General features: G+C 41.4%; 1 protein-coding gene across 1 annotated transcript in view; it reads left to right on the top strand.

Annotated features, from left to right (window-relative positions):
• The window catches only part of DHRSX (dehydrogenase/reductase X-linked), a 259,284-nt gene that overhangs the window by 113,025 nt on the left and 118,941 nt on the right, over positions 1 to 27,318 (top strand). Inside the window, exon 4 of the mRNA XM_019523854.1 lies at positions 9,203 to 9,304. Within this exon, the coding sequence (XP_019379399.1) occupies positions 9,203 to 9,304 (102 nt within the window). The remainder of the gene's footprint in view (positions 1 to 9,202; positions 9,305 to 27,318) is intronic.

Below are 27,318 nucleotides of genomic sequence, written 5' to 3'. Positions count from 1 at the left end.
TTCAGCCAGATTTGGTGGCTGAATCTCCGAATCGAATCAGGAGACGCTTTAATCTCTCCGAATTGAATCAGAACTCTCTAAATTCATTCAGAAAGATTCAGCAATTTGGACATAGACACAGCTTTAAATGTTTTTTTCTACATACCTCAAGGTACCAGATGGCTCATCAACACTGCAGTGGTGGGGCAGATGGAGTATCTCACAGGAGCATGGGGGCTCTCCAGTGTGCTTGGCAGCAGACTCAGAAGTGGACCAGAAGCACTTCCAGGTCTGCCAGGGAGCGCACAGGGGGCCTCCCACATCACCCCGGCTCAGCACCTGGTGCCTCCTGGGTCTGGGGGCACACCCAGGGTCTCCCTGCAGCCAATCACAAAGCCAGGGTGTTCAGGGGGCTCCCCCACGCACTCCCCAGCAGACCTAGTACTTCCAGTCCACTTCCAGGTTCACAGCCGAGCATGCGGGGGGTCCCCCTTGCACTCCTGTAGGATGCTCCATCCACCCAAGTATCACAGCATTCATGAGCCATGCCTGGTACCTTAAGGTGTATAGAAAAACATTTAAAGCTGTGTCTGTGGCTGAATCACTGATTCTCTGAATCAGCATTGAATCTTCAGATTCGGATTTGGCTGAATCAAATCAGGGACAGTGATCTGAATCAACAAATCTAATCACTGTCTCCAATTTGGGCCAAATCTGAATCCGAATTGAATACGGCCCATTTTACACACCCCTACACCACGATCCAGAGGATTAATGGTTGCCTACTACACATCACAACAAGTTAAATTTGGGGAGGTAAAACCTGGCAAGTCAAATGTTACTTTTTAAAGACAACTTCCTGCCCGTTGCTGGTTAATGAAAGTGATTCCCACAAATTTAAATCCAGAAAAGTGTTCCCTCCCATCTTCCTTTTAATACAATAGGTCAAGGATGTATGTGGAAGAATTGGTAGTTTGACTTATTTTTTTAATTGCTCTTTTTAACAGACAACTACCAGTTCTTAAACAGGGTTAAGTATGAACATCTATTTGTTTATTTGTATATTAAACAACCAACATAAAACTTTGATTTGCTTGCACCTTAAAACATGAGAATAAACCTTTATCCTAAAGTCTACCTGGCTACCGACAACAACACAACACAGATTCTCACCTATCCTGGCTGGGGAGGTTCGAGAAGTGGGAGGAGGGTGGCACACACATTAGCAGCAGGTCTTCTTGAATTTGCAGAGTTCTCCAAATTTCCCTTCAGCCTATGCCCAGTATTTATAGATGGCTGGCTTTAATGTTATAATAAATGACCTCTAGTTGGTTCTATTTAAATGTCTTTGTTTCACTGAAACTTTTGGAGCTGGACTGAAACTAGATCTTTTGTGGACTTGGGAGGTGTCAATTATTTGGGATTTATATCCTTGGGAAAGAGGGAGAGTTTAGAATAGAACAGAATAAATATTGTCATGTCGGTTGTACATAGTCACTGTCAAACAATTTTTATGTCAGACAAAGCATCAACAGTGATAACAATATCAAATAAATAGGCACTTTTGTATGTGAATAAGCATATAATTAAAACTATCTACCTTTTTCTGAATAATACACAATTTATAGATAATTATTAATTTTCTGAGAATTGAGTTAAGAGTTCTCGAATTACAGCAAAATGATAGTAGAATCTTTTTTTCCATGCTGTGTGAATATTTTAGCTAGGACTTGACAAAGGAATAATTGCTTTACTTTGATTGAAAATATTATTTTGATAAGAATGACAGACATACCCACACAGTGGAAAGAAATACAGGCACATCTGTCATTGTAGATGCAAATATCTTTGAAGGAAAGATTAGTAGAAGGAACCAGTGAATAAGATCATAGTTAGAAACAATGATGTTTCAGTAATATTGGCTTCAGGTGTTTGCATTTCTAGATTCCAGTTTCCATGTTTTTGTTCTCTTATTTTCTTTTAAACATTTTAAAGAAACACAGCAGAGCAAAAGGTCAAGTAGTTGTATAGACATACTGTGCTAGTAAAACCCAAAGGAAAATTACTGTTATTCACAATAAATAAGGACAAGAATGATCTGAGGTCTAATAGATGAGTAAACGAGAAAGGTTAGAAATAATTTTTGACTAAATATCAATATGGGCATATGCTGTAATTTGGGAAGGTACTGACTTTGTTTGCATTTCTTTACTACTAATATTTGCTTTCTTTCCCTAGATCTACTATATGTAGAAAACTTTGCTTGCTGTGGTTTCTGTTTATTTAGTCATGTAGCAAGGGTCCGTTTCTAGTTAATCTTCAGTCCTTTGCTTTGTCTTGGCTGCTAAATTTTGGGTTTGAGGTCAGAGTATTAAAAATCTGTTTAGTTGATAAATTTGTATGTGCTTTAAATAAGATGGTGATATTCTTTAGTTTCTAAATATGTAATTCTTAATCCACTATTCAGACTAAAAACACAAAATGGAGAAGAAAAGAGCTGGTTTCTATTTTCAGCTCTCCCAATTGATCCAGTGCATGAGCTTGGGGAAATCACACAGGACTGTTTTCTGACATACTTGTTCATCTGAAATAGCCCCTTATTTTGCCAGTAGTTCCATTCACATGATGAAGTGTGTTGGATTATGGCCTCTAATCTGTCTGCCATATATGAGGAAAATTAAAAATAAGATTCCTCTACCTTGCCCAAAGTCTTGTGAGGATTAGTTCATAATTTTTTTCGAAGTATGTACATTTCTTCAGATTTAATGACTTTAAAATGGGGAGGAAAAATCACTATATTCCAAATTCCAGTATTCTATTTTTTCCCCAAAATGATCTTCAAGAAAATAAAAACAATTATAATAGTAGTCATTTTTGTTCTTGTTAATATTCAGTAGCAACTGTATTGTGGTAATATCCCATTGCACTAGACACAACCTTTTCTCTGAAGACTTTGCAATCTAAGAGAAGAGAGAACAGGTGGATTCAACGAACTGTTGGGTATCTAAGGAAAGACTGAAAAAATACTGATTGTCAGGAAGAGGACTGTTTTTGGCACATGAACTGTGTAAGTCACTCGTCTAACTGGTTTTGAGAGAGGCAGCTTGCTATGTTAGTCTGAAGTTCATCAGAAGGCAGGGTGTATATATGCACCTGTATAGTTGGTTTTTGACATCATAGCATGTTAGTGTCTGTATCCTGCAGAGTGGCTCAAAACAGTAATAATGGTGGTAAAAATCATCATCGTGATGGGCAAGGGTGATGGTGATGCACACATGAGCGCGTGGACATGTGGGAGCACAGTATAGATAGTGTGACAGGAATTTGTACAGTGAAATTGTAATGAACTGTTTTGGTCTGAGTGAGCCATAGCAGCCATTGGACAGGTTGGTAGCAGTATTGCAATATATATTTTTGCAAAAAAAAAAAAAGTCTACTCCACCTTATGCAACCCAAATCCCTTGTGCTTATTGCTATGGCATATCAAAAGGGGGTTACTCATTTGTTCATGTCTCCCATTTTGAAGACAAACATTCTTTTCCTAATTCTGTTCTGTTGTAGGAAATGAGCTGATTGAATCTGTTGTAGTGTTATTGCTCTGAAATTATATGTTGATGCTTTTATTTGCTCACATAAAGCAAAGATCTCGCTGGTAGTCAACACTTATCAGAATTATGACAGTGCATTAGTTACTAAGCAGTAAGATCTGAGAGATTACAGCATTGCTTATGCGGCTTTATACAGCATGAAGGCCAAAGAAGGAATTACATTATCCATCTGCAGTGTGCAATAATAATCCCCTAGATATGTACTGCCTGTTGTGTCTCACCGCCAGTTCCATATACAGTATATTGGTAAAATTAAAGAAGACAGCTAGACCTGAATGTATATGGACATTATTGACATCAGTACTGACCTCAATGACAGCTTTTGTTCATGTTGCAAGGGGTTCAAATTAGAATATATCTTGACACATTTTAACAGCAAGCAAATTACTCATTCTAAAGGTCACTGATCATTTGCATAAATTCACCAAGACAACTTCAGTGCAATAATGTTTTCTATGGCCAAAATAAACAGAGGTTATTACAAGGATGTACTTTTATTATGTACAACTAGAGGAAATATTCTCCTTGAGATTTGCACACCTACAATGTTAACATTTATTATTTAAACTTCCATACTTCCAATGAGCTTCCAGTCAGGGCTCATGGCTCAACCACTATGCACTCAGTACAGACAACCAGTAGAGATGTCAGAACCTATGTTATGGTATCATAAAACCTTTGGCTGAAATGAGCAACTTGTGGGTGGAGAGGGGAGAAAGGGGCAGGCCAAGATGAGGGAAAGGTGTGTTTGTTAGTCATTTCTAATAGCATTGGTAAGGATTGTTTTGTCTTAAACTAGACAAGAGAAGAAAGACCACGTACTTTACAGAAAATCATTTAAGTCCTGTTTCTTTGTTTTAATTAAAACTTACGAAAAGCATATGTGAAAGCTCTATGGCTCTTTAAAAGCTGCCTGTTAGGAAGGAAGGATCATGAGCCTGTTGCATATGAGGTAACAGAAGAGGCAATGTACATGTGTTCAGTGGTACAGTATGAAGTGGAAGGTAGGCCTATTGAAAGTCTCTAGGTAAAGGCCAGAGGGAAGTGAAGCAGGGAGGAGGTCATAGTGAGCATCTGCTTCAGGCCTCCAAACCATGAGGAAGAGGTGGATGAGGCCTCCCTTAAACAGTTGATGGACGTTACCAGATCTCAGGGCTTAGTTCTCATGGGGGGCTTCAATTATCAGGATATCTGCTGAGAGGAAAACACAGAAGTGCACAAGTAGCTCAGCAAATTCTTGGAGTGTGTTGGGAAAAACTTTTTGATACAGATGGTAGAGAGGCCAGCTAGGGGGGAAAGCTCTTCACAACTTAACAATCACAAGGAAGAAGGAATTGATTGAGAATGTGAAGATGGAAGGTAACTTGGGTGACAGTGACCACAAAATGGTAGAGTTCAAGATCCTAAGCAGAAGAAGGAAGGAGCGTGGCAGGATAAGGATGCTGGACATTAGGAAAGCATAATTTAACAAATATAAGAAACTGGTAGGTTGGATCCCCTCATAGGCAAGTCCTGAGAGGAAAAGGAGTCCAGGAACGTGTCTACGTGAGGTGTTTACTGCAGAGCTGCCTAATTTAGCTCTGCAGTAAACACTTTGGCCTCTATATGTGCAGCCCTATTAGCCCACAGGAAACTAATAAACTCTACTTCAGGTTAGAACTTGTAAATACAAGTACAATCTGGGTACAGAGTTTTTTCATGTGGAGCAATGCACGTGCAGATGCACAGGTAGATGCTGCTCGCTGGCTATCCCCATACTGAAGCATTTTCGTGCACAGCACAGCATGTTGAGACAGCCAGAAGCAGCCCTGGGGTGGCAGGTTGAGCCCCAGGGTCCCCTGCCAGCCAGAGCTGTTCTGATCCAGTTCAACTTGCTGTGGTCCTGGATGGATCTTCAAATGGTGCCCCTGGGAACAATAAACTCAAGTGTGATATGTATCAGAGTTTATTGCTGTGCATTAATAGCTTGTGTAGACACGCCTCAGAAAAGCTAGCTGTACTTTAAGAGGATCATCTTAGGGTGCAGGAGCAAATTATCCCAATACAATGGGAGGGAGGATGAGGTAATAGAAGGCATATGTAACGGGAAACTAGCCTTGCTAGACTGGAGACCAGCCTGGTTTCAGCTGGTCATAGTTCTAGGGAAGAGTGTAGCAATATAGCACATGCATGCAAGAATAAAATTAGGAAGGCCAAGACATGATTTGAGATGCAGCTGACAAGGGACAAAAAAGGCAGTCTACAAATATGTCAAAATTAAAAGGAAGACCAGAGAAACTATAGGTTCCTTACTGAATTGAGAATGCAGTCTAGTTATAGATGATTCAGAGAAGAGTACATGCCTGTTTTACTTTCATTTTCACAAATAGGGGCAGCTACCAGATGATGAATGGAACTGGTGGCAAAGATAGGGAAGGGAGATACAAACAGTCTAGAGTAGGGGTGTCAAATTATCTGGCCTCATGGGCCGTATGAATAACATGGGTCCAGTCTGCTGACTGGATTAAACCCACCAACCAGCCTTGCATGCTAGATTTAGCACATGTTCTAAAGTGGATGCCATGTGCAGCCCAGTCCTGCTCTGGCCACTCTGGGGCTGCAGGGCCATGGTGCACACAGAGGCCCCTCTGCTACTCCAGGGCTACACTGCATGTGGTGCCCACCCTAGGACTTTGGGGCCGTGCTGCATGTGGCAGGTGCTCTAGGTCTCAGCTGCCCACACTAGCCATTGTCTGCTGTGGGACTGTGCTACACACAGTGCTGTTCTAGGGCTGTGGGGCCATGCTGTGTGTGACAGCCATTCCGGGATGGAACCAAGGTGCGTTAGGGCAGGCACCACATGAAGTGTGGCCAGAGTGGCTTTTGCATGTGGTGTGCAGGCCATCCACCAGGGCCCACATGCTGCTTGTGGGTCACTTTCAAGACCAATGGGCAGCACAGGCTTGGATGACCAGATCTGTGACATCCCTGGTCTAAAATAATGGCAGAACAGGTTAGAGAATACTTGGAGAAGCTAGATGCTTTAAAATCAGCAGAGCTGGATGAGATGCAACCTAGAGTACTGAAGAAAATGGCTGAGTGTAACCTAGAGTAATTTCAGAGCCATTGGCTATGCTCTTGGAGAACTCATAGAAGTTGGGCGAGGTTCCAAATGACTGGAAAAGGGCAAATATAGTGCCCACCTTCAAGCAAGAAAAGAAATAGGATCTGGGGATCTACAAACCAGACAGCCTGACCTTGATGCCTGGAAACATCATGGAGAGTAGGTCCTCAAGGAATCCATTGTGAATGAGGATCAAACGGCATGGATTCACCAAGAGCAAATCATTCCTGACCAACCTGATTTCCTTCTATGATAAGGTGACAGGCTCTGTGGATGAGGGGAGAGCAGTGAATTTTAGCAAGACACTGTTTCTCACCAAGTTCTCATAAAAAAGTTCAGGAAATAGAGACCGTATGAAAATACTACAAGGTGGATATATAACTGTTTAGATCATTGTGCTCAACAGGTACTCATAAATGACTCAATGTCTACTTGGGAGGAGATATCAGGTGCGATTCTCCTGGGGTCTGTCCTGGTTGCAGTATTGTTCAATATCTTCATTAATGATTTGGATGATGGGATTGAGTGTACCCTTAGCAAATTTGTAGATGACACCAGGTTAGGTGAAATTACAGGTACTCTAGAGAGTGGGGGTAGGATCCATAATCACCTGAGTAGACTGAAGAAATTTTATGCAATCAATCAGATGAGATTCAGCAAGGACAAGTTCAAAGTCCTGCATTTGGGATGGAATAATTGCATGCACAAATCCAAACTGGGGAATGATTGGTTAGGCTGCACTACTGCAGAGAAGACTTGAGGGTTCTAGTAGACCATAAGCTGATTATGAGTCAACAGTGTGTTCTTGTTTGAAAGTAAGCCAACAGCATCCTGGGTTGTATTACCCAGAGTGTAATTTCCTAATCAAGGAATTGATTCTTTCATTCTATTCAGCACTGGTGAGGCATTACTTGCAGTTCTGTGTCCTGTTTTGGGCCCCACACTTCAAGAAGGATGTGGACAATTTGGAAGAGTCCAACACAGTGTGACAAAAATGATCAGGGCCTGGAAGACAAAATTGTGAGGAAAGACTGAAATAGGGTTATTTAGCCTGCAAAAGAAGACTGGGGGGAGATTTGATAAGTCTTCAAAAGCTGAAGGGCAATTATTGAGAGGATGGACATGGGCTTTTTTCTGTGGTCATAAGGGACAGGACTAGGAGCAATTGGAAATTTAGGTTGGAGTTTAGGAGGAAATTTCTGACTATGAGGGTGGTCAAGCATTGGAACAGGCTACTAGAGAAGTTGTGGAATCTCCACCCTTGGAAACTTTGAAGAGCAAGTTAGACACTTAGCTGGGATGGTTTAGTTGGGTATGATCCTGCCTCGAACAAATGGATTTGACTAGATGACCTTATGAAGTCCCTTCTAGCTCTACTTTTCTATGATTCTATATCTCATTGTATACCTGAAATGTTCATATTTTAACAACTGATTATTTAAATGTTGGTGTAGAGGGGTATGAGTGTGTGTTTTTCACAATGCAATCCCTTATCTTGTTTTCCATACAATGTTCAAGAGAATTCAGCCTGGAATTTGAATAGTTGGGGCGGGGGGGGAATTTTTTTAATTAAACCATTTTAAGGCTCTTGAGGGGGCATTATTGTGCTTTTCATTGTTTGTTAATTTTGTAACAGTTAGCTTCTATGTCTGACTAATATGTTGAATAGCAGATGGTTTTGCTGAAGATTCAACAACTTTTCAATTCATATTTGCTATGAGATCTCAAACCTAAGATCTTCAACAGATAAATTAGCAAGTCCATGGAAGACCATACTTGTCATTCCTATTATTTGTGAAGAGAGAGAGCAACAACAGCAACAAAAAGTTAGAGGAGGAAGAAGATAAAAGAAAAGAAAAGAAAACATCCCTTGAAGAATCTCTACAGGTTTCCCTTGCTTTATGTGGGTTCTGTATGTGTGAATTCGCTCTTATGTGATGACCCATTTTATACCAAAAATTAATTATATCAGAGGTAAATTCACTCTTAAGCAATCAGTGTGATGGAAGCCCGCAGTTAGCTGCTTTGTGTGGTGCACTGTGGAAGTGACGCACACCAAAATATGGTCTCTTGTGTGGATCTGTGCTTCTTGCTCATCGTCTGTGACATGTTTCTATAGTTGCCATCCCTATTATGATAGTTGCCATCCCCATTATGCCCTGTGCTTGTGTATACTGTCTGCTGTTGGTGAGTACCAAAATTGTCTTGTAAAAGTGGTAGAAATGGGTCTTGGGGTCAGTACAGTCATGGTCTTGGAATGTATCCTTATTTGTTACATTGTAAAGTGGGTTCCCTTTATGCAAATTTGAGTTATGTGCCATTTTCCAGGAGTGCATGTACAGCATAAAGCAAGGGAAACCTGTATATATCAAAGTGAACTTAAAAAGAATGGTCCAACTTGTTAACAATCCTTTTGTCAGTAAAAGAGAATTGAAGATTTTGGGTCATACTGGGTAAATTATTTTACTGTAACTGACTTCACTAGATTTTTTTTTCTCTTATTTTTTTTCAGTGGAGTTTATACACTGTGATTTGGCTTCTATGAAGTCCATACAGCAATTTGTACAACAGTTTAGAGTAAAGAATTGTCCACTCCATGTCCTGGTGAATAATGGTGAGTTCATTTTCTTCTGCCCTTATAAAGATTAGAAGCTTTTAACTTTAACATGTGATTTTTTTCCCAATGCTTCACATTTTAGATGAATCTTTTAAAACTGTTGACAGCAGATGATTGTTAACCGTTACAGTACAATCTAAGAGACATGATTACTTACTATCTCAGTGTGAATATCTCAGTATTGCCAATTCTTGTGATATTTTCCTATTTTCCTTTCAACCCAAACTCCTGGAGTCATACAGTTTACCAGAATTTACCATTCCTTTAAATATATGTATAGATCTTGTAGTCATGGAGAAACCTAAAGGTTAAAAAAGAAAAATCAGAAAGCAAATAAAAAAAACATAAAATTTGCTAGCTCTCAAAAAAGTTTTCATGATTATTGGAGACTGAAGATTTTGAATCTTTAGGATTGGGATACTTTTAATCCTTTTCCAATAAAATAACTTTTTCATACATATTTAACCCAGGGGGGGCAGGTGGGGAGGGGGCTGGAAACAATGTAAATCTGTTTGGGGCCAACCCTTTCACATAGTCTATGCTTCTTTCCTCTCAACTCTTTGTATGGATCTTTCCTTAATAAAAAGACAAGGCAGAATAGAAGAAATGGAAAACGGCCCTTTTCCTCCATGTTAGACATTTGTCCTGTACTGATGATGGACAAATAATTTCACCTGCTTCAATTAAAAGATTTGCTATATACATGTATAAATGTGTTACTTGAGCTGTTGATAATAAAAGCAAATTATCACTCACTCAGTATTAAATTATTACTAAATTATCACTCAGTCTCAGTGAAACCTCAAGGAATTAGGCCAAAAGCTATATAATTATACAATTGAGCAGGAACATTATAAATAATAAGAAACACTTCATGAAGGTTTTCAGCATTATTATCTTCATTTTGCAGAAGTGTAAACTGATTCATATAGAGGCAAAATAACTTAGGCTTACTCAGCAGGCTACTGGCTTTGTTGAGAATAGTACTCAGGTTGCTTGAGAATCACTCCAAGGCTCTGTCTGCTAGGCCGAACTTATATATGAAATGGATTATAAAGCAACAATGAAGGCAGAGAGGAAGCAAACATAATCTTGCAAACACACTGCTGATCATAGCACTTAAAATCTTGAGCAGTCTTATTACTATTTTATATTTTTTCCACTGAGTTTGTTCAGCCAGAAGCACTGCACTTGGTAATATGTTCACAGGATCAAGGTCCAAATATGGCTTTTGAGAAGACGATAGTGAGCATCTCATTTTTAAAGTGGTGACATTTATGCTGGTTAACTCTGTGGGAAACAAAGATTTCTTTTTTATTATAGGAATGCCAAATATCTTAAAATATATATTCATAATAGACATAAGTGGTTTTAGTATCTTACTTTATATTATTATAAAGAGACTTTAAATTTCAAACTACTTCCAAATTATTCTGCCATCTACTTGTAAAGCATTAATAGCGTAGGCATTAAATCATTGGTGTGCCAGTACTGGCAATCATGTCTGTAAATGTTAAAGGCTTACAGTAGTGAAGTGTGACCTAATCACAACCTGCTCACTGAATCTGACTGCTAAATTGTATGCCTGCAAGAAGTACGTTAGGGAGCTAGCAGGCGCCAACCCCGCATACCAGAAATAGAGCTAACCATTGAAAGACCATACAAATAATACAGAAGCACCATGCTTATCTAGTCTGGTATCATCATTGACAATGACATCATTGAGATCCTGTCAACTTATTTAGCCAGAAGCACAGTCATGTTTAACCAGCAGGCAAAAATGTTGCTCTTGCTGATCCATTAACATTAGCTATGACAAGTACTGGGCAGTCACTGGCAACTTCAATTGCCACAATATTCTTTGAGGTCATGGATAGCAACCAAAATGAATGGCAAAAATCAACACCTCAGCCTAATACAAAGCAACCAAATTCCTTCAACGGGGGATGAAGATACAACCCAGACCTCATGATCTTTAAAACTAAATTAGTGAGATCATGTAGAAAAATTCCTACACTTTCAACATTGTTCCTTTTGCTTGAAGATAAATGCAGTTGTAGCCCTGAAAATGATGCCATTTTATCACCATTTCAGCTTCAAAAAGGAGGACTGGCAGGGCTTTGCAGAAGATTATGATGCAGTAATTGAGCAGATGGAACCTCTGACTAAATATGCCTGGTTCACAAATGCTGTATGAATATTCCTCAAGGCTGTAGAACTAAATATATACTCAGCCTGACTCCAAAAATTATGGACCTGCATGAACAACACAATCAGGAATTTGAGTTTTGATCTTTTTTGTGGAAGATACCACTGCTCTGAGAGAAGAACTGATGTCCTCCTTGATGGTGGAATGCCAAAAACCTTGGCAGATACTGTCTGAAAACATTTATGACATTTAATAGCAGGAAGACATGGGCTGCAATATGCACATGTGCAGTGATTCAAGAAAGCAAGGGATATTACAACACTGCAACAAACCAAGAGGTTCACCTCTTATCTTGAAAAGAATAGACAACCAACATGCCTTTTACCATTACCTGTAATGTTATCCTAATCCCAGGTCCACCAAACCATTCATAATGGCACACCTTAAGATAGCTATCAATTAACTGAAGTAAAACAGCAACTTTTGATGTCATTCAGAAGAAACAATTCAAATATTTTGGACTGAAAATTGGAACTAGTTAATCATACAGATATATCAACTAATGTTCACAAGATTAAAAAATGCTGGTGGTAAGTATGCTTCAATAATGTCAGATCGAACTGGAGAAGAAGAATTTTTTGACTTGTCTCACTTTTCTGCTATACACATAAGCTGTTTGAAAGCTTCATAGTGTAGCATATTGCAATAACATGTGATGAGATTCTAATTGAAGAGCAGGCAAGATTTCATACAGAGAAATCATGCATAAGCCAGCTGCTCAATTTTATACAACATATTGAAGATGGTTTCAAAAAAGATTTGATCATAGGAGCTGTATTTTGTAGACCTCTCGGCAGCGTGCTACACTATCAGTCAACAGTTCCTCACCAAATTATTGCAGATGAATAAAGATATGTATCTCAGTTAACTCATTTGAACTTCACTTGACAACAAATGGTTCTTTTTAGAATCAGATAGAAAGCAAAATTGCTGGCATCAACAGCGTAATGATCTCCCACAAAGCTGTTTAATACCTACATGCCAACAATCGGCCAATTCACCAAAGTACCAAAAATGTCGTATATGCAGACAACTTCTGTGTGACAGCTCAAGGCAAGTGTTTTACCTGATAACAAAGTTAGCAACTTTATTAATATGCTACAAGAAAAACCAACTGTAAACTGATGCTAACTAAGACTATGCCTTCACCCTGCGGAATGTGAAGACATTGAGTATGAAATAATAGAAGAGTGGCCCACTTCTCAGACCTAGTTCACCTTGATGTGATTTTTCCATACATGGTACATTTCAAGAAGATCAAGGTAAAAGTGAACTTACAATGTAATATCATCTGGAAGTTGGCTAACTCTCTGTGGAGAGCCAGTACATTAACACTCTGGTTAGCCATACTGGCCTTTTGCTGTTTGTCAGTGAACAATGTGTGTCCAGCATTGGAGAAATTTGCACATGCAAAAAATTCAACATAGTGCTGAGTGAATGTTGTCAAAGCATCGCCAACTACTTCAAACTAACCAATGTAAAGAATCTTTACCTATTGATTGGCATTGCATCTGGAAAGAGGATGCAATGCCAATCAATTATTAGAAAGAGTGGCCAGTCATGTACAATGGATCTTTCAGACCCATAGCATCCTCTATGTTATCACAAGCCTGTTGCTAGGTGAGTTAAATTGTGAAAGTTCTTTATTACCTCCATGGAACTTTGCAGTTCATCTCCGAAGAGCACATGGCCTATGCTTAAACTTGGATTGCAAGTGATACCAGCAGGTACTAAGATTGAACTGCAAGCCACAGAAATTCTCACAGATAGTTAGATAATGCCCTAACTGACTTTCCACAGGGGTCAGTTTCTGTAAAGTAAACATCAAGAAATGGGATTACCTGAACAATGCCTAGAATGTTAATTGTGCCTGTGGCAGAGACACAACACCTCAACTAATTCTGTATTGGCTATTAGAAGCGACATGCACAACTGGTGAGTTAAGCCACTGGTGATGCGTAGGGGGTGCACATGGGTGCACATGCACTCACTGAGTGTGGTGGTGCACCCCCTGTGAAAAGGCACCACCGACACTGTCAGTGGCACCTGCAGGTGATCATTGCTCGCCACCCCCCCACCGCCGACACCGCCAGCGGTGCCTGTGGGCAGTCTGCGATTGCTGCTGGCGACTGCTGACACTGCCAGTGGCATCTGCAGATGGTCACCGACCACTCGCCGCCCCCTCCCCCACCGCCGACAGTGCTGCAGCTGCCTGAGGGAGCTCCCCACTGGCCACCACCACGCTCCCACCGCTGACAGTGCTGCCACCACCTACAGGAGCTCACCGTGCTCCCCCAGCCTCCAGGGGCACATGGCATTCATGAGTTAAGCACTGTTACTTAACACATGAGAGCCTGTGTCTACAAAAAGTCATAATTGATCTATTTCAGAGCGATGAATACAAATAAATGTCATATTTACTCAAATATAAGACGAGCCCCCTCCCCATCAGCATGGGGAAAAAAACCTCACCTTACAGTCACTTATAAGAAAACCTCGTTATACACACTGTCTTTCATTAATGTGCTGCTAAAAGCAGCATGTGCATAGTAATGGAAACTAACTATGAAGTTGATTAAATGCAGTCAATACTAAAGTATTACTATAAAACACATGGGCCATATTGGGCAAACATACTGGTGGGAACCTACTATAACAAGAAGTTCATGCTACCCATCTGAACAAGATAAAGGACAGTGCTCATTGTGTTCAGTCCCCCTCAGCGCTGATTCTTTTTCAGGTGATGGTAAGTCACTACATTGCATACATTTCAATTTTGTTTTCACCCCCCACAGCTGAGCTGCAACTTTCTTTCCCATTTTCAATTATTCCTGTTTTTTCATCAGCGTTAAATGTCTGGCAAATATAATCAAAAGAGGCCCCAAACAGTTCATCCCAAAGTCCTCTATCTCCCCCCTCTCTCAGCCTGTCACATATGAAAGGCATGGCCCTACCCTCCATGAAGTGAAGGCACACCAGATTGTCCTGAGCCTCATCTGCATATACATTTTTGGAGGATCCCAGGACTTGTGGCAACAACACCTGGTTCCGGTCATGAGTGGGGAACTAATTACCGCATGGATTCTCTATGGAGGATATCTGGAATACACAAACTTACTGAGCAGTGCTGAGCAGTGAGGTCAGCATGGCTTGAAATGCTGTTGACTCTGCTGGGATTCAGCCTAATGAACTGTATGGTAAATTGTAAGCCTTTTGTCTTTGGACTAATATGCTGCCTAGTTTGTACTCTATATAAGCAGGTACAAAAGTGCTGCTTAAAAGTGCTAAAATTTGCTGCAGTTTGAAAAAAGGTAAAATGTATCAATTCTGGATGAACTAAGTCTACGCGTGCCCATAGTAACTTGCCTATACAAAAAATACTACAAACATGTTTATTTCAAAGTCAGTGTTTTCAAATTTGTCTCTCACTTCCATGTGCTCAGGGAGAGCAGGGTCTGCAAAGGGGAGGAAGGGGCTGCAGGATGGCGAAGTTGGGAGGGGGAGTCGGGTTGAGGGCAGGTGGGCCACCTGACCCACCCCCAGATTGATTTTTCCCTGCTATAGCATTCATAGGGGGAAAAATTCAAAGCAAACCTTCAATAATTAGATTCCATACTTAGAAAATTATAACAAATTTATAATTTTTCCATATATAGAATCTAATTATTGGGGGTCATTTTATATTCAGGGTTGTCTTATATTCAAGTAAATACAGTAAATAAAAAGACTTCAAGTAAACATTCTCTGCACAAGTCTGCATGTTCATGATCCACATGTTTTGCTTAACTCATGATCAGTTACCAAGTACTTTCAATTGCCAAGATAAATTCGCTGTTTAAGAAAATCTATTCAGAAGCTGTAATGATATGGATGGCTTAACTTTGCCTTTTACTAAAGCGATAGCAGACTTGCAAAAATAATCATCATCAGAGCTGCTCTAAAAGCTCCCGTATGGTAATTAGATAGCCCCTGACAATCACATGGCAAATCACCAGGCCTCCTTTTCTAAAAACTGTTTCCTTTTCTGTTCAGTGTCTGTTGAAACTCTTGTAAACAATTCGGAGTTTTAGGTTTGGTGTTATTTTTATAGTAAAATGCTAAATGTCTTGGATGAAAAAGGAAAGTCAGAACAGATTACAGCACAGTAACAGTCTGATCCAAAGGCTTTTGAAAGACTTCCATTGACTTTGACCTTGTATGAGTGTTTAATGCATAATTAGGCACATGTCGCCATTTATAGTGATAGGGAGCTCCCCCGCTTTTTTCCTTTGGATGCCTGTCTTCATTGAATGTTTTCATTAGGCCAGGCAATGTGATTTGTACTATGCTTAGAGCACATAAGTTACTGATAGATTTTAAGGCTGTAAAGTCCTTAGCCTTTTATGGCAAAGGGATAATTATGAACAGGGATCCTGGTTTTCTCTGGTTAAAAAAAAAATCCCAATTTTTGGATTTAAAATAGTAACCCCAAATCCATGTTTTTCCATGGTTAAAATGAAACACCACTAATACACACACATACACGTGTGTGTGTATATTAGTGGTGTTTCATTTTAATCATGGAAAAACGTGGATTTGGGGTTACTTTTTTAAATTAAACATTGGGATTTTTTTTTTTAATCAGAGAAAACCAGGATCCCTGGTTATGAGCCTAGGGTCTGGTTGCATTCAGTCACTAATGTCTCCTCCCCTCCATCCCCCTTTCCATCTCCAGTGTTCAGTCAGGAAAATTTAAGTCACTAGAACAAGGACTTAATTAAATTTGGGGTGCTCTTGATAGCATGAGGTGTTATGAGATGTGTATTGCATGTTTTTCTTAAAGTATTTTATTCTCAAAAGTAAAATAATATGCATTGATATTAGGTGTTTTGTGAAAAATGAAATTCTAATGGTACAGTCCCTTATCTAGGGATACTATGCTAATGTATTTATCTAAAATAACATAATTCATTAGGGCACATTTACCTAGATGTTTCTTACAAATCAAAACATTTTAGGATCTATATAATCAAAGACTTATCAGCTAAAATAAAGGGCTCGGTCTTGCTGTTCATTCATGTATAGATTTCTTATTGGATATATGGGTAAGGCCCTTTGGAGTTAATGAAATTCTCCCTCTGAGTTCTATGTGAGGGGTTGTGGATGCTTAGAGCATGGTTTGGATTAGAATATAAATGACTTTAATAGAATTTTCTACTCAGTGTGTGTTGAGGTTCCTGAATTCTATGATCAAGGGTCTTATCTTGTTTCATATTTAATGCAAAAAAAATGTGTTTCACAAGATTACTAATGTATTAGTTCTTTTTCTCAGATTACCATGTTGTTTTACTTGCTTCAAATTGGGTGTGTCTACACGTGTTCCTATGGCAGTGTTATTACTGCACCGTGATTTAGTGCCTTCTTTTGGAAGTACTAAGTCACAGTGCAGTAACAGTCCGTACTGCACTGTACATATAGGGCATGGTTATTTTTAGCAACTACTTTTCCGTAGCAGCGTGCTGTGCTGGGGGAGCCTGTTGCTAAGTCGAAGTAGCTGCTGGTTACATGTAGATGCCCATGATCACTACATCACGCTAGCGAGTTGCTAAGCCAACATATCATCGTGTGTAGACACACCCATCAAATATGAACTAAATATACAGGGGGGGTATATATATTTTAGGGTTGCACCGATAGAGATTTTGGGGGCTGATACCGATAGCTGATTTTTAAGGAAGCATATCAGCCAATACTGATTGGATTTCCAATACAGCTGTGTGTAGCTGGTAAGTCTGTTGTGGTGGATAGGGATCGGGGAGGGAAGGGGCTTAGTGGGGCAGATCAACACCCCCCCATCCTGTGAGGGATGGAGTGGGGCAGGGGCAGGGGCTGGGGCAAACTCTGCCCAGTCAAGGTGGGGTGGGCATGGGATGGAGCTGTGGCTTGTCCGGGGGACTTCTGTTGCTACATGCACCTGGGTCTGTACGGGGCAGCTCTTCTTGGTGGGGTCTGGGCTTGGGGGAGGCGGGTGATGGCAGCACTGGAAGGGGCCTAGAGGGGGGGCTGTAGCCGCCTCAAATTTTTCCATAGACCCCTATAACCTTCCTTCCCAGCACCACCGCCATCCACCCATTGCAGCCCTGGGTCTTCCCAACACATGGGTGGAGGTGGGAGTTGAGCTGGGGCTGTGCTGGGCAGGCGGTCATGGTGCAAGGAGGAGGGACTATGGCGGGCTACAGCAAAATTTGGGGTGGCTGTAGCCCTCCTGTAGCTCCCTCCCAGGACCACTGTTTCCCACCCCAAGCCCAGCCCCATGCCAAGGAGAGCCCTGCACAGCCCCAGCTCCAGCAGGCAGCTGCAGCCTACCCACCCTGCCCTGCACAGATCTAGGTGGCACACCCCACCATGGCCCCCGGATAAGCTGTGGCTCCATCCCAAGCCCTGCCTCAACCCGGCTGGGCAGCACCTATTCCAACTCCTGCCCCACTCCTTCTCTGAACATGGGGGGGTGTTGATCTGTCCCCCCACGCACCTCCCCTCCCCCCCTCCCCTTCCACTACAGCCAGCTCTACATGGCTCTTCAAGCTTCCAGGCTGTGCTCCTCACTGCCTTCATGCTGTGCTGCAGCTGCGTACATGCACAGGAGTTTATTGGCCAAATTATCAGCCACATCGGGCCAATTTCTGACACAGCCAATTTTCTTTATGTTGGTGCTGATCCGATATTGAACCAATGTATCGGTGCATCTCTAAAATATATCCCATTCCAATTTACATGTAAACGTACAGTATATTTTGTGTTTCACAATGGCAACCCCAATAATAGACCCATCCTTTCAGAGTACATTCTGGCAAGTTGTGTGACCATAAACAATAATGAAAAAAGTTAAGTGTGTATTAAAACAATATTTAAGATTGGAAATTTGAATTTAATTGCTGTGTTGGGTAACATAGTCTAAACTACCTGTCAATGATGTCCTAGCAGAGATGGGATTTGACAGCACCTCCTTCTGCATCAGTGACATCTTCCGCAGGCTGGGGCAGTGGGGAGAGAAGGGCCAATTGGGCTTGTACACAGGGTGCAAATCTTAACAGTTATGCCTCTGCTACCTATGTTATTTTGGAGCAGAGTAGGAACTTAGAGTACTGAGCAGTTGAGTAATTTTGATAAGATGTCTGCCATCCATAACTCGGGGATCTATTCAGAACTTTATGTAAAGTGTTGAGCCTGGGAGTTTCAAAGATGCTGAGAGGTAGATGTCTAAGTTCCATTGAAAATCAGTGGAATATGGATATTTAACTACCCCTTTAGGCTGTTTTGAAAATCCAGGGCCAAACATATAGCATTTCAAATTGGAGTAATTTAAGAGGCAATTCCATGTCCCCGCTTCCTCACTTAAGGGGGAATCTGAGTATTATCATACAAAAAAGTGTTTGAAAACATGTAAGATTTCATCTGGCAAACAAAGGTCAACTCTTTCTTTTGTATGCTTTTTACTTTGCTTCCAGGCACCTTTCTTCCATTCCACACTGTGCGTGTTCAGCCACTGGTTTTCAAACTGAATAAAAATCAAAATATGTCTTAAAAATGCAAATGTGGTCTCCTTTCTGCACAAGCCCTACTATAAGAAAAAAGCCTAACTAAAAATCATTACAATGGAGTTTTGGAATAAGTTGATAAAATCTTGGTTAACCACATGTGTATATTACATGGGGGAAATTTATCATTTAGGTCTTGCAAGTAATTATTTCATGTTGACATAATCTTGTTGGATTATAAGATCTTTTTGGGACAAGGACTATATGCACTGCAGCAATGAAAATAATAAATTAAGAATAGTAGTATGCAGTTCAAATGTAGAAAAAAAAATCCTGCTATGTGCCATGGTTACAAAAAGGGCCTGACAGTAAGGCTGTTTAGTATAAGAATTTATAGCAGTAGTTTGCTGGTATTATTTTCCACTAGATTTTTTTCAACCTCAATAATCAGTTGTCTTCTTGTATGCTGAATATGCTTTTAAGTACATTTTAAACATATCTGTTTTATTCTTCTGCTAGACTGAATGGTTTCACAGACCAGGAAGCTTAATGGTTAAGTGCCCAAACCAGTATTTATTACAGAGTATACAGATACTTGCATCACCAAATATTTGTAGGACTACAGAGTGTCAGACTTATTGACAGTGAAAAGCCAGTTTATATTTAGGCTTCTCTAATGATCGTCAGTTTTTTTTAAAACAGGAGATCTCCCATTTAGTTATCTAAATTATAAGAATGTCTATATTCAGTACAGCATACGTGCTCAGAAGGTTACATTAGTCTGAGAAGATCACCACGTTCATGCTGCTATACTGCTTCCAATACCTGATCTGTGCCTGAAAGTGAGCATTGTGAAAACTGCAATTTGGTTGTGCTCAGTAGAGCGCTCTCAGATTTTTATCAGCTGAAATCCTTTGTTTTTCAATTGGACTGAGCATGTTCTAGCTTAGGACTGAGCAAATCTCTCCTGCAGGGTGGATTGATTTAAATCATGGTGATTTAAATCATGACTTAAATCACCAAGAGAAAACCCTGATTTACATCATTGATTTAAATCAAGTTTCCCAGTGATATGTCACATATTTCTTAAACAATGATGCAAATCTGATCACTAAAACATGTTCGTTTACAACTCAATACAATGTTTTACAACATCTGTCCTTAAACTCTTTTTTTAATTTTCAAATGTTATTAACTCTAACAGGCAAGTCATCACAGCACTAAACGTACGCTGTCTTTAAAACTTCTACAACTAGATCTCATCCCACTCCCACTGTCATTTTTATTCATAGACTGAAACAGAAGTACAAGTTTTCCTGCTTTTTCAACTCCCAGTCGAGTTAGCTTAGCTTTGAGTGAATAATACCCAACAATGAAAATATTCTCTCTGTGCCTGCAGAGGAAGCTACTGCTGTGAAAAGTTGGCTTAGCAACTGAAGAAACTCTGTTTTCAGGTGCCTGGCTAATGATTTCCACCAATTCAGGGGGGTGGCTTTGTTCAAAACTTCATCAGTAAACATGCACTGTTTAAATGGTTCCCCTCCAGCCCTGAAATTTATTATGACTGGCATAACTGAGGAGCGATTTTGAGATGCCCATGCCATGGCAGCATCATCTTCTTCAGAAGTTAGGCATTTACTGGGGTTGAGACTGTTCACAAGAAAATGAAGTGTAGTTAGTGCTTGATCCATTTACTTCTTTATTGCCTGCAGTTTACCTTTTTGGTTAGGTATTTCTTTCTTCAATGTCTCTTGAAGCGCCTTCCAAATTTTGACAGCTGTCCCAGCTGCCTGCGGGGGGTTTAGATTGAGAGTGTGGTCAGGGGTAGAAAGGTAAGAAAGATTTATTGACTTAAGAAAAACACAACTACGCGTAGTAACAAGACAAATGATGACAGACAAATGCAATTCACATCGGCAACTTATTGGCAGTCCTTCTGATGCCTGATATACCGCAAGCTTCTTTTTTCACAAAGTTCAGCGAGGTCAGGCATCCCCGAACAACGCTGTTTGAGGGGTGCCAGGAAGGACCCTGGAATACAGTTCTTGGGCTCCTCGAGGTTCACAGGCCTACTGATTCAGGCAACAGCTAACTAATCCTTCTCACAGAGCTGCATCTTCCTTTTGAATGGTTTCCAAATATTTTAGCTAATTTATAGCTTCTGAAGGACACTGATAATGTACGACCACTTAGATTCTTTTTTTTAACTGTTCTTAGACTGACCAATAGCAGTACAAGCCTTGCATTCCTTTGATAAGGTAATTTTAACTGCACCACAGGGCCTTACTACTTCTAGGCTTTGCTAAATTTACTAGGCCTTACTTTATACAAGGCTTACTACAACTTAAACTATAATTAGGCTTTTAGCAACAACTTATAGCTTAATATCTAAACAAATACAGAAAAACATTTGGTTTAATTTTCATAGAGCTTTCAGCAAACACTTTTATCACACAGACATACTTTTCAGCTGCCACATTCCACCCCTTGCTTGCTGAAGCACTATGATAGCTACAACTGAGATGCCAAAGCCACGTGGGCTACATCGGGAAATGGGGAGGGATCTATAAATTTAACTTGCATAGAACGAACAGATTTACGACAACAATGGTTGAAATACCATTTAGCAGTTGCCACTAGGGCAATGCAGAATACTACGATGCTTAAGATGGTTAACCACGTAGTTGAGGTGACACTTGGTGACACACGAATAGCACAGATTACATCATACCATTTACATGGCTCGGGCACGTTGACAGCCAGACTGATGATTCACCCACCCTCTCGAGCAAGGAGAGCCAACTGAGTGCCTTGCCAAGCCTTTGTCTCAAGGCTTTGCAGCTTATTTTTCACATTATTCCAGTTTTTTAACCATGGCATGTCTATATCTGATACCCATGAAGTGAGTATCATGAAGTTAAGAGATATAATTTCAGAGGAAATTTCTGGCCATTTTAGGGCAATAGTGCGGCTACTTAATTGCAGTAGAGCAATAGCTCTACTTTTAGCTTTTAAGCAGCCTGAATTACACAAAGTTCAGGTGGTACCATTTTCATGCAGCAAACGACTTGGTTTCTCCCAACAAACACGTTGCCCTATTGTTACATATGACACATTAGGTAACTCGTATATGCAGGTTATGTTAGGTGGGCTGAGAGGCCAGCTTTTTCATAGGGTTTTTAATTCAATCAAGGTGCTATTAATTTGAACCAAAGGGGACTGTGCCACATACCACGGGCCGTCGGGGGTAACTATTTTCCATATGGGGCGATGCAAGCTCCAGTCCTAAAGGCATCCTCCTCCTAGCCCCATGTTTAGCAAATAAGCAGTGATCCAGTTTCCCTCTTTTACCCCCTGCACCAGGAATGAACATTTTTCTTTATCACAGCCTTTTCAAGTGGTAACCCAGGTACTTTGATAGGGGTATCTTTCTTTAAATGTTGTAGGCATTCTATGATGCTTTAAGCCAGGGGGCCATTTTTTTTTTTTAACGTTGTTTATTACCTGGGAAAAATGCATATTCAATGATAAGTGGACTTGCGCACAGCAGTACTCCAAGTCTGATTTTTGTCTGCTTTAAAAGCAGTGTTCATAATGACCTAGGCAAGATGAGCTGTTTTTAATCTTACATCAGTTAGCAATTCGTCAGTGTGCTTTAATGTTTTTCCTTTGAGCATGCCTCCTTTAGTGAGTAGCCCTACCACCTGTCAGATACTGGCTACTCCTTCAGTGTTTTTCTGGGATTTATTCAAGTTCCATATATTCATAGCTGAGTTAAGTCTGTCCTAAAGATAACCTGGAGTATCTCTTTGTCTGTGGGACTTAAGTGCAGTTATGGAACGGAAAATGATTGACCATTCCCATCTAAGCAACCCTTCAGCTACTCAGGCTCCAGCTGAACAGTTTGGAAAAGTAGCTCGGACATACCATTGTTCTGGTCTGAACAACACTCGGGCAGTGAGCAATGAAGCATTTAGGAGGGTTGGGATTTTAACTTGTGACCTCCACCAGGGTGTGGAGTTATACACAGGCGGTGTCAGGGCCTCTTGTGGGGGAACGGCCAGAGATAGTAGTGAACAACTCGTTTTTTTACAAGTTACATTTATCCTTCCCTCTCAGGGGGCCTGTAGCCATGCTTCACCTCCCAGAGAGTGAAAGACCTTTCATTGTTGCTCATGGGGATGATGCTGTATTGAGTTAATGAAACGGCATTGTCTTGGCAGAACCATAGCACTGATTTGCTTTAGGAATCCCACTGGTATGAAAGGATGAGGATAAGTGGTGGAGACTTGAGGATACAGCCTCCTTCTGGTTGTATTAGTGGGTACCATTCTACCATGCTTCTGTGTAGGTATAATTCACAAACTATGTAATAACTTTGTTCCAACCTGTAATGCGCTCTCCCACCTGGTGGGCCTCACACCACTGCTGTAGAGTGTGATCAGCCATAGGAACCGGAGGGGGCAGATTCTCCCATAAACGCAGTGGCTCGAGAGGCTGAAAAGAAGCAGAATGCACTATTGGGGACACAAAGTCAAGGGCATTGAGCTCAACGGGGTTCACTTCAGGAAGTATGTAACAACAAATTCCCAAACGAGCAGAGCTACAACAATCATTTCCCCTCTCACAGTTAGCCATTCCAGCCTTCAGGTAGGGAATGAATCCAAGATAATAACTGGTGCCACAGATGCACTGACAGTTACCACCTTGACAGTTAACTATTCTGGTTTTTTTACTCAGAGACTGGGACTTCACTTGCTCCGGGGTGGCGGGTTTCTTCCAGTATGGATACTGCAGCTGGACCACGTGAAGTCCATCTGAGTGCGTTTCCAGAGGATGCTCTTCAGGGTCAGGCCACTCCTTGAGGTCTTTAGGAGCAAGTTCATTAATATCTGGGTAATAAGAAGGATAGTAGACATGCCCAGGAAACACAATAAGGCATTGATAAAAAGAATACATTGATAACAGTCCACCACTTCATGGTGCCAGTCGATTCAGACTGCTGACAGAGCAGGACTCATTTTCAGTGGCAGGCTTAATTAGGAATGGTTATGGCTGCACTTGGGGACAGATTCAATCTGTAGGAACAAGACAACAAGGAGCTTGGCTCTCCGTTAGGTGAATCTGATTTAAATACCTACTATGTATTATGCATACCTCTGGCTAATAATGTCCCCTCCCATTTATCTCCCTGAGGATGCTTCACTACTACCTGATCTGCCTGGAGCTTTCCCGAGTCACCACCCCTAGGTTGCTCTACTGCTGGCTCACGGGGACCACTCAATTCAAAGGCTTGCTGCATGGGGCTACCTCCTGGACAGGGTTGGTTACTGGCCCAATTGATAGCTCTATCCAGGTGTAAGTCCCAATTTTTGAGAGCTGGGCCAGCGGCCAACTGCAAATTGCATTTGAGGATGCCATTGGCTTGCTTTACCAATCCATTAGACTGTGGATGGTATGGGATGTGGTAGGTTTATAACATGCTATGTTTGGCAGTCCAGTCATACACAAGATGGTTGCGGAAGTGAGGGCCATTATCACTCTGTATTTCTATAGGTGGTAGATACACAGCGAGCAAAGTTTCCAGTGCTGCACAAGTGTCCTGGGCTGTAGCTCTCGCCAAAGCATGGGCAAACATCATTCCTGTGACAACTTCTACAGCTACAAACACATACTGTCGCTTTCGGTAATTTCGAGGGAGGGGGCTTATGAAATCACATTGCCATACCTGCCATGCTACTTTTTCTTCGTGTAATGACAGTGGGACAGTCAGGCAGGGTTTTAGTCTTATTTTTACCTCACGGCAAGTGATGCACGCGCCGACTATTTCTTGTGCTTTTTTCTTAGTTACATGAATGCCCCAAGATGTGGCCAGGTGGGTGGTTTCATCACACCCGGGGTGCCCGTGTTGTCAATGTAGCCATTCTGTGGCTCGTTCCCCAGGTGTACAGTGGGAGGAGGAATTGGGTAATGATGGACCAGCCGCTTTATTTTTTTCTTCAACATACAAGGTTTTCGCACTTTCCTCTCTTGTTAGCTGATCAATTTGTATATTTCACTTTGCCTCTGGGCCTTCCCCTGCTTTATTTCCATATGCTGCACACACATGTCAGATGTGCAGAGGAAGCTTATCTTGAGCTAACTCCCATAAGGCTTTACACTCTTCGTGGCTCCAAATGTCTTGTTCTCGCCTTTTAAAGTGCTCTTTATTCTACAGAGGTAGCCATTTAGTACATCCTTCTACTGCCATCCAGGAGTCACTATAAATATAGATGGGCCTTTTAGGACATGGACCTTCTGTTAATTTCTACACAGCTACACTGAGCACTGCTTCGAGCTAAGCATACTGTGTGCTTTTTTTGAGGCCTTGTGATACTACTTGCTTGCCATCTTGAATCCTCAAGGCGGTTGCTCTTCAGGCACGACCTCGAGCGGATCCATCTGTGAACCAGACTTCAACATCAGCTGAGGTCTTCATTTCAAGCAAGAAAGGAGGTGCTTCTTTGATGGGTGAAGGTTCACTGCAGCTAGTTTGATCAGGATAAACATTAATTGTACGTTTTGTGACTCTTTTGACTAATGCAGGGGTTACTCGTTGGACTTGGCTCAGAATGTAATAAATCCACCTGTGGACCATGGTGTCTTGGGCTTTCCCCACAGGTGGTAGCTGGCAGTCTGACAGAGCCATGTCGAGAATAGGTATTGGAGTAGTGATAACTGTGGGCAATTCTCCTCTCAGTGCTTCTGTGGCTTCCAGGGCTGCTGCTGCTGCACACAACATCTGTTCTAAGAGAGCGTACCTGGCTTCCACCCCTCTCCAGCCTCGGCTTCCGAATTCAAGGGGTTTTTCTTCTGCTTCTGAGGACTTCTTCTGCCACAGGCTCCAGTGTGGTCCTCCTTCTGAGATGCCTATATGGAGCCAAAGCTCTCCTTGTGGTCCTCCTTCTGAGATGCCTATATGGAGCCAAAGCTCTCCTTCTGGACGTCATGCTGCTAGGGAGGCATAAACAGTTACTGCTTCTCTAAGGGCTTGTAAAGCATATTTATGCTCAGGACACCATTCCCATTTAGTTCTCTTCTTACATAGGTTATATAGGGGATGAGCTAATACATTAAACTCAGGAACATGCATATGCCAAAAATTGAGTGCTCCCAATTGGGCTTGCAGGTCTTTCACATTAGTGGGAGTTGGGGTCTCCACTAAATTTCGCAGCTCCTCAGTTGGTATTGTGGGCCCCCATTTTGCCATTCTATTCCTAGAAATTCACACTGGGGCCCTACCTTTTGAATTTTTTGTTCAGACAGTGTGAATCCAAAGGTAAGCACCTTTTCTTGTAATGATTTAAAGGCCTTGGTGGCAGCCTCTCTGTCTTGACTGCCTACCATGACGTCATCTATATACTGCGACATACATACGTCCAGCTCCTTTTTTGAACTTCATGAACTATTGTAGCTAAAACCCCATGAGCCAGGGTGGGACTGTGTATCCATCCCTGGGGCAACACGGTGTAGGTATACTGCTGCCCCATCCACGTGAAGGCAAATACTGGCTAGTGGCTCTTCTGGATGGGAATAGCAAAAAACATGTCTTTGATATCAATGGATCCCATCCATGCAGGTTCATAACATTGGATGCTTTCTGTCGAGGCTGGTAGCGATGGGACAGCAGCTGTTAAGGGGTATTAGCATTCAAAGCTCGAAAGTTAGCATTCAAAGCTTGAAAGCTGTTAAGGGGTATTAGCATTTGAAGCTCAAAAGTTAATAGTTTCATAGTTTCTAGGCTCGGAAGGGACCTGAGAAGATCATCTAGTTAGACCCCCTCCCATGGCAGGAAAGAGTACTGGGGTCAAACGACCACCCTCCATTTGGCTTGTGCACTGGATTGTTATACGGAGAGTGGGTTCAGATAATAGTCCCGTCTTTCAACTGCTGACTTATGATACACTGGATAGGTTGGGTGGCTTCGGGAGGAATTCGATACTGGGGTCTGTGTACTCCTTTCATGGGAGGCAGGGTTAGTGGGATCATGCTACATTGAATTACAGCTGTTATAGCAGTTTCTTCTGTTTTTTGGTGAGACACTGTGCACCCAAACTACCAATTCTCTTATTCAAGGGCAAACTGCTGTCCTCTTAGTACATTAAATCCCAGTAAACTTGGTCCCCCTTTAAGTATTACTGCTGCCACTGTTACCTTAGAGCCATTAGGTAATGCGAAGCTTGCTCAAACCAGATGTCCTGATCGTCTGGTGTCTCCGACTCGAATTACTTGATAAGGGGTTCCTT

Source organism: Gavialis gangeticus, unplaced genomic scaffold (genome assembly GCF_001723915.1).
Source record: "Gavialis gangeticus isolate Ggan-Ray unplaced genomic scaffold, GavGan_comp1, whole genome shotgun sequence".
Classification (NCBI taxonomy): domain Eukaryota; kingdom Metazoa; phylum Chordata; order Crocodylia; family Gavialidae; genus Gavialis; species Gavialis gangeticus.
This window is presented reverse-complemented; position numbering and strand designations above follow the sequence as displayed.